The sequence below is a fragment of the Emydura macquarii genome, unplaced genomic scaffold (genome assembly GCF_026122565.2).
Source record: "Emydura macquarii macquarii isolate MOO-44397 ecotype Brisbane River unplaced genomic scaffold, CSIRO-AGI_Emac_v2 contig_450, whole genome shotgun sequence".
NCBI classification, from domain to species: domain Eukaryota; kingdom Metazoa; phylum Chordata; order Testudines; family Chelidae; genus Emydura; species Emydura macquarii.
Window position 1 is genome coordinate 2,262,800 of NW_027130587.1, and position 15,610 is coordinate 2,278,409.

At 47.5% G+C, this 15,610-nt stretch overlaps 1 protein-coding gene across 4 annotated transcripts in view; it reads right to left on the bottom strand.

Moving 5' to 3' along the window:
• The window catches only part of HIP1 (huntingtin interacting protein 1), a 117,021-nt gene that overhangs the window by 66,025 nt on the left and 35,386 nt on the right, over positions 1 to 15,610 (bottom strand). Inside the window, exon 1 of one of the 4 annotated variants that reach the window (XM_067537763.1) lies at positions 3,598 to 3,721. The exons of the other annotated variants lie outside the window; for them this stretch is intronic. Coding sequence (XP_067393864.1) covers positions 3,598 to 3,615 — 18 coding nt within the window. The 5' untranslated portion in view covers positions 3,616 to 3,721. Of the gene's footprint in view, positions 1 to 3,597; positions 3,722 to 15,610 lie in introns of those variants that run through there. 4 annotated transcript variants of the gene reach the window in all.

A 15,610-nucleotide genomic window follows, 5' to 3' on the forward strand; every position in this document is an offset into this window, starting at 1 on the left:
AAGAAGCTTCCGTTCTGGGTGAAATATCAGTACATGAAAGGTGACCTCCTGAGGAAGGATGAAGGTGCCAGATAATGGCACTCTAGTATTCCAGAGCCCTCAATAAACCCTCCGAATCTGGACCAGAGGGAGACTTCTTCCTCTTGTCTGCTGAGACACTGACAGGCTGAGATTTCAGATTCACGGCATCTTGAGGCACCAGTTGAAGTTGGTCAACTACAGAGACGATCCAAGTTTCATCTATTAAGAAACCTCAACCCCGCACCCCTGCTTTCAGAAACACATGGCATAAAAGCCATCCAAGCACAAAGGGAATGTTCCTCAACCCACCATCAGAAACACCAACCATTAATGTCAGTGCTGAACATCTTGGATCAAGGTACACTTTTTATTTTTAAATACTGCTCATGGCTTTCCCATGGTGCTCCTAACATAGGCTATGAGCACTTCTTGGACTTTGCTATGACACATTGCATAAGTGGCCCCCAACAGGTATCAACATCCTCCTACAACTGCAAAATCCAGACTGAAATGGACGTGTGTGGAGATGGCACTTCTGTGACCTCGAGAGCTGGCAGAAAGAGCGGAACTGAGGGATGGTTAGAGGACAGAGCCGTTTACACCCTCAGTTCCAGAACAATGCAATGGTGGGAGATACAAGCATGGTCTACTAATTTCTTACGGCTGTCAATAGTTAGATGACTTGTTAGGTAAGGCTGTAACTCCTAGACGGGGGATCTGCAGAGGTACTTTTGTGAAGCATGCCTGAATGGCTCTGGTACTGACTCCTACTGTCACAAAAGAGCGAGTCAATTAACCTCTGTGCCTCCACATCCCCACCTGTCAAGCGAGGATGACAATATTTAACTATCCCACTGGGGCTCACGAGCGTCCGTCAGTTAATGTTTCCACAGCACCTTGAATATCAGGAGTGTAACATAATTGCTAAGTATTCTTTTTACCCATCACAGCTTTGAACTTTCAAAAGCCAGCATATAACCCCTGAAGTAAGTCAGGAAAGACATGGATAGAACCTGCACCTTATTTTTGACTGGCACAAGTTTGGATATTCCCAGGCAGTGAGATCTGCGAAATTACTGCACTTCTCAAGCAGCTGTTTCCCCAGACAAGCACCCATTGGTCTTATTGCTTAATTATTGATATGGGTATGACATCACGGGCAGCCAATCAGTTAAGATGGTGGCCCACGTTGCAGAGTCAGTTCGGAAGCATGCCTAGGAGCCTTCTCTGTGTTAGCAGGGTTTGTGGGGATTTCATGCAATGATAACCTTTCACTGAGCACTTCTTTGCTTAATCTCTGTGCTTGCAGGAGAGAAGGTCACTGGTCCCCTGTGTTTTCTACGCACAGTGTGTAATGGCAAGTCTCCCACAGTCTCCAGATTACTCCCAATATTCTAGCACACCAAGCAGCTGAACTGTCCTGCAACAACAAGCGTTTTGGCATTCTGGGTATCTACAGGACACAACAGGAGCCAGAGTGGTTCTGGCTCTGTATCCCATGACTTGAGGGTGTGCACTACTGAAAAAGGGGTGGAGTGGAGATTCCTCCAACTCTCTGCACCCAAGAATCTAATCTCTAGAGGAAAATTTCAGCAGTAATTTAGCATCACAACAAATCCTGCCTCTTGGCAGGGGGTTGGATTAGATGACCCTTGCAGTCCCTGCTAACCCAATGATTCTATGATCAAAGAAAAATGTTGCTGAAAAAGAAACATATTTCAATCCTTACAGACCCTTCCACTCAGGATGAAACTTGCCCTTTGGGATAGCTAGTCATAGTCTCTCACCAAGAGCGTATGTTGCAGGATGCTGCCTGGAAATACCTTTCCAAGAGGAAGGTAAAAATTAAGCCATGCATGGTGATCTGGCAGTACCTTACGCTCCAATTTTGCCCCTCAGTAAATTTCGACCAAATAACTACTTTCCCTTGTTAGAGAACACGCGTCATTTATGTTGGTGAACAGCATGCCTGTGAATTAAGCAGGTCCTAAACTTGAATCCAAACAGAATAATGGATGTCAGGAAGGTCCCAGATGTGAAAAAACCTGACAGCTAATACAGTACACTGATAGTCAGACTGTGGGGGTAGCAACTTGAGTTTTTTTGTCTAACTCCTCCCAAATTTCTGCCGAGAAGCGACCGAGAGGACGGTCTTCTTAAAAGAAAAAGGAATCCCTCTGTACAGCAGGCAGGTGTGAGAAAGTGAGTGGAGTGTTCATATTGCATACCTTTGTTTAATTAAGGTTCCAAGAACTATTCACAACCTAATGCCTGGTAGCTGATAGGTGTCAATAACCGAAGAGTTGCAACCCTGTGGAAGGCTCACGCTGGGTGATTGCAAGCGCCATGGGTTGGACCCCAGAAGTGCCCCGGTGCCTTTTCAGAGCTCTCTGTTTGGATTTTTATGATCTTGAAAGAGAGAGTGATCAAGAATAGTCATTAGGGCTGCACATAGCGCATGGTGAATTGTGCTGGCTTTCCCCCTCACCCCACTCAGCTCTGCCAATGCACCTGTGTCCTGACCCTTGCTGGTCCCTGCTACCCCACTTCTGAGCTACCACATCACGCTGCAAATGAACGCCTGCTTTTCAAAGATCATCATCATCATTTATGATGTGCACGACAAAAGGTTAGTGTATTCACCGAATATACCACCTCGTAATCACCCCACACAGCTATTTTAGAGTGGAAAGTACATTTACATCCAGCGCTTGCCTTTGCTCTGAACAAAAGGCAAGCACCATGGAACTCAGCTCCCCTCTTCTGTCGTACAGAAAGATCTCTTTGCAAAGCACAGAATGTGTTTGAACCTTGCCCAAATGTGCTCAAAGAGCTCACAGCAGCACCATACATGGAGACACAAGTCCCTAAGGCACAACCTGAGTTGTGTTAAAATAGAAGGCAGAGCAACAAGGAAAAACAAGTTAACATGGGTGGATGTGAGTGAATCCCGATTCACTTGAATCAGACAGAGGGGCAGAAATTCAAACACAACAACACCTTCCTCTGAGGGTCGGTCCCAAAATAACTCCCAACAGCAGAGAGCACAATGGCTCACATTGTAACAACTGTAACAATTAAAAAAAAAAAATCCTAAAACGATACTTCTTGTTCCCTCCACATATTAAAACAGTGGGAGCCAAATTCTGGGGTCTTGAATCTAGTGGAACACCCACTGACTTCACTGGGAACGAGTTTTGTTTGATTAAAACCCCCAGAACGTGGTTCTTAGAAAATAAGTACCTATGCAACTGGAGGCTGAGATGTATTTGGGTAACTTGTGGGCAAACTCCTGAGACCTCCCCTCCCCCCATCCTTCCCTCGCACTGTCTCACAATATCAGTCTTCTGAGTTTGCTCAAACACAGGCGCACACAACAGGGGTTAAATGGCCAGGGGGAGGGGGTGATGACAACAAAATAAACTGGAATTAAAAGGAAAGAACACTTCAAGGTGTAGGTGTTCCGACATCTCCCAGTGGGGAAAGGGGATTAAAATGAGCTCCAGGAACAAACCAAGGCCATGATAAAGAGATGCTGAAGCTGGAAACATGCATTAAGAGCAGCTGTTCACTTACCATCTTGCCCACCTCCATGGCCTAGGGCTGCTCCTGGCTCCCCCCTCGAGGAGACAGCCTGCTCAGAAATCCTGAAGCTTGAGGATCACAATATCCAAGAAGATAGAGCCCCTCGGTACCTGACTGCTCAGAGGCTCGGCCGGTTAACACGGTTCTGGAAATCCCATAGCGGCAACCTTGCAAATCAGCAAGTGCTGTCAGAATGGAAAGGCTGGGGCAGAGAAAGCGTGCAGGGAGGAAAGGTCTGCAAGCAGGGCCAGCTTGCAGGCTGAGGAGTGCCTAGAAAAGAGACAGGATGGAGCTGGAAGCTTCTGCTGGAAGCAAAGGCGAGGTGAGGGGTAACAAAGCACCACCACACTCACACAAACAGCCCAGGGTTGTGCCAGCCCCTCCGGCAAGGGAAACAGAAATTATCTGGCTGCCTGCTTGCAGCGGCTCATCATCCGAGATCAGAAGGAGGAGAAAGAGAATGGGTGGCTGGAGCCTGCCTGCTGCACTCAGCCACACGCTGGAGTGTGTGATTTGAATAACAAAAGAGCGCCTCTCTCCCAGCCAGGAGGATGGCGCTGCCATTCAGAGAGCAGTGGTGGGAGAGAGCCGGCGCGAGCGGGTGTGTGTGTGTGTGTGTGGCGAGGGGACCGGGGCTACTGACAATCACACTCAGGAAGTGGAGGCAGGGCTCTCCACGAAGTGGGATGGATTTGGTCTCCCTCTGCACAGATGCTCTCTCGTTACCACCCGCCCAGACAGGGGCTTATAAGGCTTGGCAAAAACTTTCACCGGGTTCTACAAAACAACATCCAGCAAAACGACACGGGGTTCTACAGAACAAAACCCACCAAGCCCTTAGCTTCCGCACAAGTGTACTGCGGAGAGTCTTCTCGGCCTAAAACCCTATGTGAAGGGAGGGAAAAGCCCAGACCAGTAGCACAGCTAGGAGGAGGCAGATCCACGCAGTTATGCCCTGGTGGAGCAGTCTCAGAACACGCTGGGCTCTACACTTACGTTTTTGCAAGTGGCCTGGATGTCTTCTCGTAAGGGGGGGACAATCAAAGGTCTCTTCAGCCCAGGAGCAATCTTCACTGGAACAAAGAGGCAATTGGACTGGCTACTAGAGTCCTAAATGCTTTAGACACAGTTTACTACTGACTGGCTGCACACTCCCCACAGAGAAAATATTTACCGACCTACGTTTGGGGTGGGGGGATTTGAGAGACTAAATTAGGGTTCAGAAAGTGCTTTGAAATCCTCAGATAGGAGGCATCACAGAAGGACAAAGGATTATTGTTGTGCTTCCTTTAAAATGCCCTAAAAATAGCCCCAAAGTAGACGGGAGGAAACATAACCCACCACAGAAATGCTGCCACTGCTTTGGGAAAGGTGACAGGGTGGAGAAGAGACAGAGCAGTCATTTTGCACCAGCAGTTGCCTCTGAGGGTGAAAAAGAGGGTGCAGGAAGTGAAAGGAAGGATAGTCTTGTTGAAGGAAAAATATGGCCTTGTGGTTCTGAGTTTGGACTGAGACTCATGAGATCTTAGTGCCCTTTACTGTGTGACCATGGGAAATCACTCGGCTCCATGTTCCTCGCTAGTGCCATTTGCCACTACCTTCCTCCCTGCCAGAGAACTCACTACTGCTCGTGCTGAGCACCAGAGAACATGGCAGGGTTAATGACAAGGGAGCGGAGAGTTCCCTATCCCACTCACACTGCAGAGAGAATCCAGGGAGACAGAATTCAATCACCCAACATGGCATGTAGCCCTTCTTCCCCCCAGTTTTGAGATCTTTAGGAGTCCTCAGGCGTTCAGGTCCTCAATTTTACATTTCATTAGAAAGACGACACCTCCAAGAGCGCCATGTTCCCTAGCATCAGGGCATATAACTCTCGTTTTTCCAGTTCAGTGAAGATGCACCTCATCTACGGTCTGGGTGTCAAAACAGAACAGCTCAGGTGGATATTGGAGCCATGCTTCACAGCTCTTTCTCACTCTGACAGGCACAGGAGAGGCTCGCAAAGGGCCTTGAGACGGTGTGTGCTCTCTCACAGCAAATGAGAGTGGCTCTGAAAGAGATACTAGAACTACACCTTTCTCTCTGCTGGCCCCATCCCTCATTCAACATCAGCTCAAACAAAAGGATTATGGCTGCTCAGGGTAAAGCACTTCTAAACATTTGCTTACTAGGAACAGAAGATGTTGTGTTTGATGAGATGTTCCTACAGACCTTCAGGAATCCACCTGAAGCATCCAGCACAGGATATTATCAAGGAGTGGTTTTAGACGAGGAGAATTTGGTCAGATTGTGAGGTCAACACTATGCCCCCCATGTACAGCTGACCTCGCCATAAAGGAAAACACTTCCTATACCTTGTCTCCACTTGGATTTTGCAGCAAGATAGCTAACTCACATTAGTTATCTCACTGTAAACTCACACCTCTTCTGGCAGTGAAGTCAGTCACAACCACAACGGAAGAGCTGTCCAGTGTTTCCCACAACGAACTGCATCTACACAACTCAATCATCTCTGATGAACAGGTCACAACTTGGCTACAAAACCATGTTTGTCATTCTAGTGTAGGTAGAACCTTAGTTCCAGCAGTAGAGCCCCTACTTCATTCCATAACCCAGCCAGGACAGCTCCCTCTGCAGTCTGCAACCGGCCCAGGAGTACGTAGCTTGTATTTGGATCTGTCCTTTGAAGTATACATTTCGGCAGGAACGTTAAATGAGACTTAGATACTCGTTACGACTACCTGAGATAACCGAGTTGGCAACAAAAGCAGTAATTTGTCTTCCACTTTTGCTGGTATTACTACACAGCTTGATTGCAAAAGGAAGCTCTGCAAAATCCCTGCACAGCACCCATAAATCAGCTCCCCCTTCCCAAACACTGCCATTATGGTTCTTGGGAACCTTGAGATGGGAAGTAAGGACACAGACTAAGTGAGCAGCTAGCCACTATTCATGAAGTGCACCACCTTATCGCTAAGGGAGGAGATATGTTTGCCGCCTTTCCCTGTAGCCTACAGATGCATATATGGCACCACTCCGGCCAAGAAATCTGCATCCAATATGCCAGGGACAAATGTGGATGTAGCACAGACAAGGAAGTTATCCCTGACGGGACCTTCCCCCTTACTACTGCTAGGGGCCACCTCACTTCTGTCTTATGGCCTCATTACTGCTCACTACTGTTTAAAGCAAACCACTTGATATTCAGGGGCCCCTTACTTTTTTCCCATAATTAGAGCACTGATGGGAACATCCCTGCCAATGGGATATGAACAGTCTGATGAGACAGTCTGTTTTCACAGGTGATTCTTTCTCCCATGCACTCCAACCAAAAATCAAAGCCTGGGTCACAGAATCCTTAACTCATATTTAGTCCCCTCTGGGGAGTCCCAGTTTCCAGAGAGTACATAGGAGAGAAAAATTTAAATTCAGACTCCAGCCTGCTTGGATGTGGGAGGCTGATTTATTCCTTAGCCAGCCTTTCATTTCCAGGAACTCAAAGGGGTGGCCAGCACACAAGGTGCCTCATATGAGCAGCTGGCTAAGGAATCTCACACTGATCTTGCGCACATCAACAATGCAATATTATTGTGAACAGGCTCAAACCACTGATTGCAGGGTGCATAGAAAAGGATTCTAAAGGCCTGGAAAGGAGACACAGCTGAATTGTGTAAGCACACTGTGCATGTACCCCCTTTCATAGCTCACGGCGGTAACCTGAGAATGGCTTCTAAGATGACAGGAAACTTCAAGGAAGAGGATTTTGAAAATGTGAGGAAGTCAGTTAGAAAACACTTGGAAAGGAAAAGAAGTTTAGAAGTTAAAATCCATATAACTTCTCAGCATGGAGGGTACTTAACATCTATTATGTGAGAGAATAAAACCAGGAACCAAAAAAACAACAGGAAAAAACCCATCATAATTAAATGGCAAGATGCTAGAGTTTACTGACACCAAAAGAGTTTCTCAAGGAAAAGCAAAAAAAGGATCTTTCTCCCACTCACAGTGCTGATAGAATTAAACATACATTTTACATACAGGCAAACTGCATGATAGAGATTTAAAGGGCCAAGAAGAGATATATAAAGATCAAATGGCAAAAACAAGGTTAAATCACAAAATAAAAATACATCAAATCTGGGAAGACAGGGGGAGAGTGCACAGATCTGTTAGACCACCATGGTGCGTAACAGGGGCAATGAAAGAGAAAGATATGGGCACCATAAAGGGTGTAGGTATTATACATACCGCAGCGCTGAGGCATGAATCTCCTGGGATTCCTTGTTTTGTCAGAATATTAGCATTGTTTTGAATACGTTTTTCTTGTGGTGCTATACACACAATGCAATTTTATACTAATGCACTAGCCTGACGCACAGCACAAATCCCTCCAGGCTTGCGCACTGCGTGACGGGTTGTCTAAATCTCAGCAGAGGTAATTTACACCCACCCACCTTTCATTGCTAACCAAGGTGCTGGCTCTACTCCCCTCCATACACACATGTAATGCACGGCTTTGTTTCTTCAAGCTTTCTTTATACCACATCCTATACTGTGAAACTCAGTGGTGACCATGGGTCTTCTCATTCAGACAGCAGGTACTGGGTAGGTAACTCTCACCGCCTCAGTGTGGTACTGTCTCCCTCTAGTGGTTGGGACACACACAGAGGCTACTAGTTTTGAGCTAACAGAGGGGGATCTTTTAGCTAGGGCATTAAAGGCTCATGGTTTTCGACCCAGAGATCCTGGGTTCAATACCTGCTGCCGCCACTGACTCCTGTAGGGGCATCGCATTGTAAGTGGTGGCCTGTATGGGGATTTGAGCAGGCTGTTTTTCCCCAGCCAGGAGTGGGAGTGTAACCCACACCCCACTCAGTGTGCTGTTCTTCCCCTCCTCCCCGCAGTGGTAGCAGGGCCACATACAGGCAGTGATGAGCTTGCTACAGCCTTAGCTCATAGAAGTGGGTCTTAACTCAGGCAGTAGAAGCTCAGGGTTTTCAATACAAAGGTGCTGGGTTCAATCCCCGCTACCAGAAACCCTTTCAGGGACATGATGTTACTGGGGGTGTGAGTTTATATAGATTGCCAAAGTTTTCCTGAGCATTGGAGATCATACGTGTAATCTGACACACCCTATTTCAAGGCTATGGAGGACTAGCTTTCCAATCAGAGTCTTGCCCTCTTGACAGCCCAGGCCGAGGTCCGTGATGACTGGTCACGAACAAGCCCACTCAAACCACCGTTCGGAATCAGTAAATTCTGGTCATTTGGCCAGCCACACAAACCAGTGCAGCTATGGATAAATAGTGGAACCATCAACATATACACACAGCAGATCATCGAAGGAGAGGAAACAGCAGTGTGCATGAAGAAAAAGATGATGCTCTGAAAAATGTGTGAATACTCACAGTGAATGTGAGAGACAGTAAAAAAAGCCGAGATTAAAGTCAGCACAGAACAAAAGAAACAGCAAGGAAAGGAGCAGGATCTAAACGTGAGGAGTGAAATCTCCACCACAGAATACAATACAGGCTGCATGACACACACTCCTGCATGGCTTGGAGGCGGAAGGAATGCCCATATAACCCCACTTACACTGACCTATTTCCAGCCACAGCCTCAGGGGCCTCTTGCTACGTGCTCTTGGTCAGGACCAGGTGGCTGAGGGGGAAGCTCGTTCTCAGATCAGCAGAGTGACCTTGGACCAAGTGCTGGCTGAGGGGAGGGCTGAGACACGGCTGACTCCTCTGCCCACTGGGAAAATAGGGGGTAGGTTCCCTCCTCCCCAGCGCACGCTGTAATTACATCTGTGCCGCAGATGACAATGGCAGCGGCAGCTGCAAAACAGCTTCACTGAAGGGAGTTGCCAGTCTTCCCCTCTTCCCCAACAGCAATTCAAAGCAGCTGCTTCTAGCTCGGCACATCTGCTCTCCCTCCAGCTGAAGTGTTTGCGTCGGGCCTCATGATGCACAGCACTAACCTTTGTAACGAGCGCTCCCTTCAGCGGTGGGGGTGAAGGCAATGCACATAGATTACCAACAATCATGAAGCCATATCCTAGAAAACCAAGAGCAGGGGCTGGGGATGCCCTATGCTCCAGGAACTCAATGACTGCACGGGCTCAGCCTCGGATCACTAGGCCACCTCATGTAGCATCTTGTCCCTGACAAGGGCCCACCTGCTTCAGAGGAAGGCAGAAACGCCTTATTATGCATCTAACTACGCAACTCCAAACCAGAGGGGAAAATTTCTTCCTGCTCCCAGCTGGGGGTCAGTTTACTCCCTAACCTGGTGGTTCTCAAACATATGGGGCAGAGAGACCCCTTACCACATATCCTCAAATTCACAGCCCTCTACAATGATTTATTCTGCCTGATGCAGATCACTCAGTATCTTGGTCCAAAGATATAGCCCAGGCCAGGTAGCAGCTGACAACAAATGCTGGGAAAAGAAAACCACCCCCAGAACTCTCCCATCTCTTCACACCTCCCCTGACAGCACCAACAAGACTGGAAAGGGATAAGGGAAGGCGCACACAATCCGGATTGCCACTAATAAAGGGGGGCATTCAACACCTTCCTTGAATCTTACTAAGATCGTTGTCTCCATAATAGCCTGTGGCAGTAAATGTGAGAGGTTGTGCATTGATCAGTTTTACCCTTCTTGCCTCAGTTTGACTGAGTGCTCCTTTGTGCTTGTATTATGGGATGGAATACACTGGAAGCCCACCTGGCCTTTCCTATACCATCCGTCCATGACTTTCTATGCTTTTCTCATCTCGGTTCTCACTTTTCACCATTCCCGCTCTCAAAATAGTCCTAGGCCTTTACAATCCTCCTCCTGTGGAGTCCTCCTCCCTCCTGGGTTACTAATAATCTTTGCTGGCCCCTTGATCTTTACTGTATTTCTTGAGTCTTTTTTGAGATGAGCGACCTGAAACTGTAGACTGCTCCCAAGGCAAGGATGTCCCATGGATTTGCAGAACAGACATTAGAATACTTTTCATATTCTTCTTCGTCCCTTTTTAATACAGGCAATATCTTATTCCCTGTTCTATCTTCATCATGCAGTGTGGGTGAGATTCAGCCCTGTGCAAAGTTGGGCTTATGCAGGCTTTAGGTGGTGTGCATGCATTGAGCTGGCCCAGCACACAGGGTGAATTAAACCTAAGCAAACCTCATCACCGCACCACAGCCACCTAGGTCACTTTCCTTTGCACATACACTTACTTCCAAACCTCTCTCTGTAGATGAATGGTTTAAACTACTCCTGTTACCTAGCTCCTGACTGGAGCCAGTTTCAACTGCTACGGTCTTGCCCAAATACCTACTTCTGTTAGGTCTTTCTGGAGTTTATGATCTTTCTGGAGTTTATGTTGTACAGGAATTATTGATACAATAGCCCATAATCACCCCTGTGATATGGTAGAATGTCAGCACCTGGATAACGATTTTTAAAACTCACATCGGTTTACTCACGAAAAAACCCCAATGCTATTTTCAGAGGCCTACTGTGATCGGGCCCAACTGGGAACTCTCGTTAGTCAATCCGAGACTCCTTAGCATGTCATCCAAAGAAGTCAGCAGGGCATTACTGTGTGTGTGTCTCTGTGTGTGTATGTGCGTGTGTGGTGTGTGTCTATTTCAGAGCTTTGCATAGTATCAGCAGAGACTATTTCACCAATGGAGATTTGCTAGAACAGGAGGATTCCAGGCTTCTCTGGGGCACTGCTACTGCGGTGTGCTCTCACCTTACTTGCATGCAATCTGGTGTCCTGCTTCCTATAGCGGCTAACACCTAATACGTCAGAGGAAGGAATAAGGAACCTGAATGCCAGAATGCACTTGGCTATTTTTGTCATGTTGTGGAGGGGGAATAATTCCTTCCTGATGTCTGTGGTGACCAACTCATGCTCTGAAGCACGAGATTACCCCATCTTCACACAAGTAACTGCAAACGTTACTATCGGTCTTCTGCCCCTTTTAAAATCCTACAACTGTATCAACTCTCTAGCCTCCTGCAGACAAAAGTTCTACAGACCAGCTACATCCAGTGGCTATTTCTGTTAAAGTCACCTGCCACTGAATTCAGTGAGTGACCATCTGCACTCATTCTGCATAAGCACCAAAGTGGGTGATGTGAGGGGGTGTCACAGACCTACAGGATCTGTGCTACACCCCACTTTTTGAACAGTCACTTGGAGGAACCCCTTTAATGGGCCAGACCCTGAGGGGTCTCGCTGTTTCTTCAAGGTAGGCCACACAGCCTCACCACCTCCTAAACTGGGCAACTGGGCTCCAGCCCTCCTGCTTCACTCGATGAGCTCTGCTCAGCATGTCCAACAGAGATAGACTCCTGGTGGAGACTTGTCCACTCTTCAGTGACTAACACACTCCAGCTAGTATTTGCTGTGACACCCCAAACAGCATTTTCCAAAAGAGTAGGATTTATCAGTCATGCGGAACACAGCACTGGAAGTCCTTAGGTTAGCACAAAGAAATGAAGGTTAAGGCATATTCCAGTCTGGTCAAGCCACAGTTCACAAGCCAAACTGTAGTGAACTCCATTTTCAGGCTCTGTCTCTCTCTGACGTCCTTCCTTAGTCAGTTGCCAGGTAAGGGCTTGTCTACCCTTAAAATGTTACAGCGGCACAGTCGATGGAAGGGAGATTCTCCCTCCTCCCTGAGAGGGTAGCTAGGTTGACGGAAGAATTCTTCCATCAACATAGCACAGTCTACAAGGGGGCTTAGGTCAGCTTAACTGTGTCAAACAGGGGTGTGAAAAATCCACACCGCTGAGCGGCATAGTTACAATATTCTACTGTAGACCAGCCTGAGAGAACCTTAAGCTTCTTCCAGAGCCTACACTTATCCCCCCCCGCTTCCCACCAGTCCTTTGTTCTCAAGCTGGAGTCTCTGCTCCACTTCTCTGCTGAGAGATGGTAAAATCCTCCTTCCTCTGGGTCATTAGTTGGTAGCTGTCAATGGCCTGCTGACTGGGCTTTCCATTGTCTTCTCCCATTTTCCACTGATAGGAGTCGGCTAGCCTTTTAAAATGACCCATCCGTCTGCTCAGATACACAGGCAACACCTGCCGTCTCGGTCTGTTAGGCTATTGCTACCATTCACCTTATGTCATTCAGGGATGTGAATAAACCAACCCACCGAGAGACGTATGTTACACAGACATAAGCGCCGGTGTGGACAGCGCTATGTCGGCAGGACAGCAGACTTAGCTACTGCCACTCACAGGGGCTGGAGTAATTAAGCTGATGGGAGAACTCTCTCCCGTCTGTTTAGAGCGGCGACATTGGAGAGCGTACAGCGGCACAGGTGCATTGGTGTAGCTACACTGCTTAAACTCACTAGTGTAGCTGTGCCCCAAGTCTGCCCTGAGAGCAAACTTAATCCTTTTTTCCCTCCACTGGATAGCAACGCAAAATACAGGGGGAAACCGAGGCGCACACAGACTTAATAAAAATACTAAAAAAAAATCCCCACTTTGTCACAGGGGAAAAGGGAGCAGTGTTCAGTAGCTGGTTTCAGTTTGCATGCTATTCTTGTTAGAGGTTTTGTGGCATCCACTTTCTCTGAACTTGTCTTCTCACTTGCTTATTTTCTCGTGGAATGTCACAATATTCTGAACCTCTTCCTAGTAACAATCCTTGAGACCCCTGACCTGCCCTTTTCCATGCCTTTCTGAAACAAAGGACTGAAAATTGTTCCCAGTACTCCACTTGGAGCTCTACTCCCCACACACGCTTTTACACAGCTACCTCACTCACTCCTGATCTGTATTCTAGAGCCCTCCTGCTTGGCTAGCTAACACCCTGGCCGTGCTGAAGGCACAGTCTGATATTGTGGATTTAATTCTTCAATTTCCTCAAGATTACAGTGCTGGTTCAGTTTCACCGATGGAAATCCAAGACATACTTAATCCCTCTTGACTCACTGGACAGTCAAACTGCAACACATCCAGCCTTGTGCTACACTAAGGATTCAGCTGCAATAAACTTGCTAGTGAGAGTCCCCGGGCTTTCAAAAGAAATCAATCATCACCACCAAAAAACTCCAAACTCGATGCTAATGAAAATATTTGATGGAACAAATATTCATGAAATCTTTGCACTGCCCTTGGCTCGGTCACTTTGCAGTAAGTTTTGCCAGCAAACGGGATTCAGAGCCAGGCAGTTGGGGCCAGAGCCCCAACACCATTTAGGCACCTACCGATGTGGATAGGTACTTAGGGGAATTTCGAAAAGCAGCTAAGTGCCGAACTCTCACTGCTTTCCATGGGAGTGAGGCACCTAGACCCTGCTGAAAAGCCCACTAGGTGCCAATCTGCATCTTTAGGTACATAAATATCTCTGAAAACCTGGCCCTTATAGAAAACCATCCTTATTCAGGACAATGCTAAGCACGTGCTTAAGTTCTTTCTTAAATCAGGGCCCTTCTTTCAAAGGGTGATGCTTCTCCCTCCCTGTGCAAAGAACCAGCACAAACCAGGCACCACCTGCAAAGCCTAAATGGGACTTAAGTGAAGAAGAGTAGGCCTTGGGGTGGCCCTCTGCCCAGGGCTGAATATCCCCCTACGGGCCCACGACTGGCCAGGGGTCTCCTTTGCCAATGGGCAAGTTAGGCTGAGGTTAAGTGCTAGTCAAAGTCCAGGAACTCATCTCTCACAGACTCCAAAAACCAGAAGATAAACCCCGGTGCCTGAACTGCAAAAATGCAGAGTATTCACATCTCTTGACAGATGCAGGCAAAAGATCAGGGAGCTTCCAGCCGTTTGCTGTTCTCAGCGTTCAAAGGCCTGCCTACCCAGATCCTGGAGCCCTCCCCTGCGCGGAGGAGAGCAGGCACAGAGCCTGACTCTGTCTTATCGAAGTGTTAGGGGAAGCCAGCTTGCTGTGTTGTCAATATACAGATTACTTTTTAAAAATAAATAGAAGCACAGCTTGTACTAGAATTATTGATCCTCGGCTATTTTTAGCCTCCTGTTCGCACCACACGTTCTTCTGAGAGTCACAACACCAGCGTTGTGTAAAAACCAGTCGGAAGGCAGCGAGTTGCAAGCAGGGCCAATCCAGGGCTGGCAGAAACTTCTAGGCAGCAACGGTGCAAAGGAAACGGAGTGAAAAAGATTTAAGAGGAAGGGGGTAGGCAGAAAAAACCCCAGACACATACTCCTGCTCCTGTCCGCAAGGAGATCAGGAAGACTCCTGCTGTGGGATCGGTGGAATACACAGCAGGAGACGTTGCCTTTCACAAGAGAGGGGGTCCTCTGCAGAGTAAGCCAATGAATGGCATGGGTGAGGGGTGAAGAGGATTTCCTTTTAAATCCCCTTGCGCACATATAAAGCAGACAGCTTGTGGTTTTATATCTTTGGGACTTCCAAAGGCTCAGGTTTTTCATGACCCAGTTCCCCAGCAGCAGGTGATGCTCATTAATTTTTCAGATTGTAATAGAATTGTGGTGCAAGGGGGCAGAGTCGCCAGCCCTGCAGACTGAAGACCTTTATTTATCAACAAAGCAGGTACAGGCATAGGCAGCTCCAGGCCATAAACAATTGGGGAATTTAGGGACCACAATAATAAAGGAAAAACTGAGTTTGGAGCAGCAGCTGATTTATCTCATTTTATTGATGTGGATGATTTTCTCCTGGTACCAAACTACTCATTACAGCCACACTCACCAGCCGTTACTTCATTATTTTTTAACTCTAGCCCACCCCAAACAAAAAAGGTGTCTACGCCTCTGCAGCTAGCACAAAACCCTCTCCATGCTGTCCTCTGCCAACATGCCTCAACCTTGCCCTGGAAGGTTACACTCCAAGAATAAGAGGGGCTCGCCTCACATTCAGTCTCCAGAAACTGTCAACAAGCAGGGTGCAGTTTGTGCCAACTGCACTTGTGGTTTCCATGATGGGGAAACCTGTTTACTTAGACCCTGACTGGGACCCACCAATTCAGTCCAAAACAGGTCACTGAAGAGTCATCAG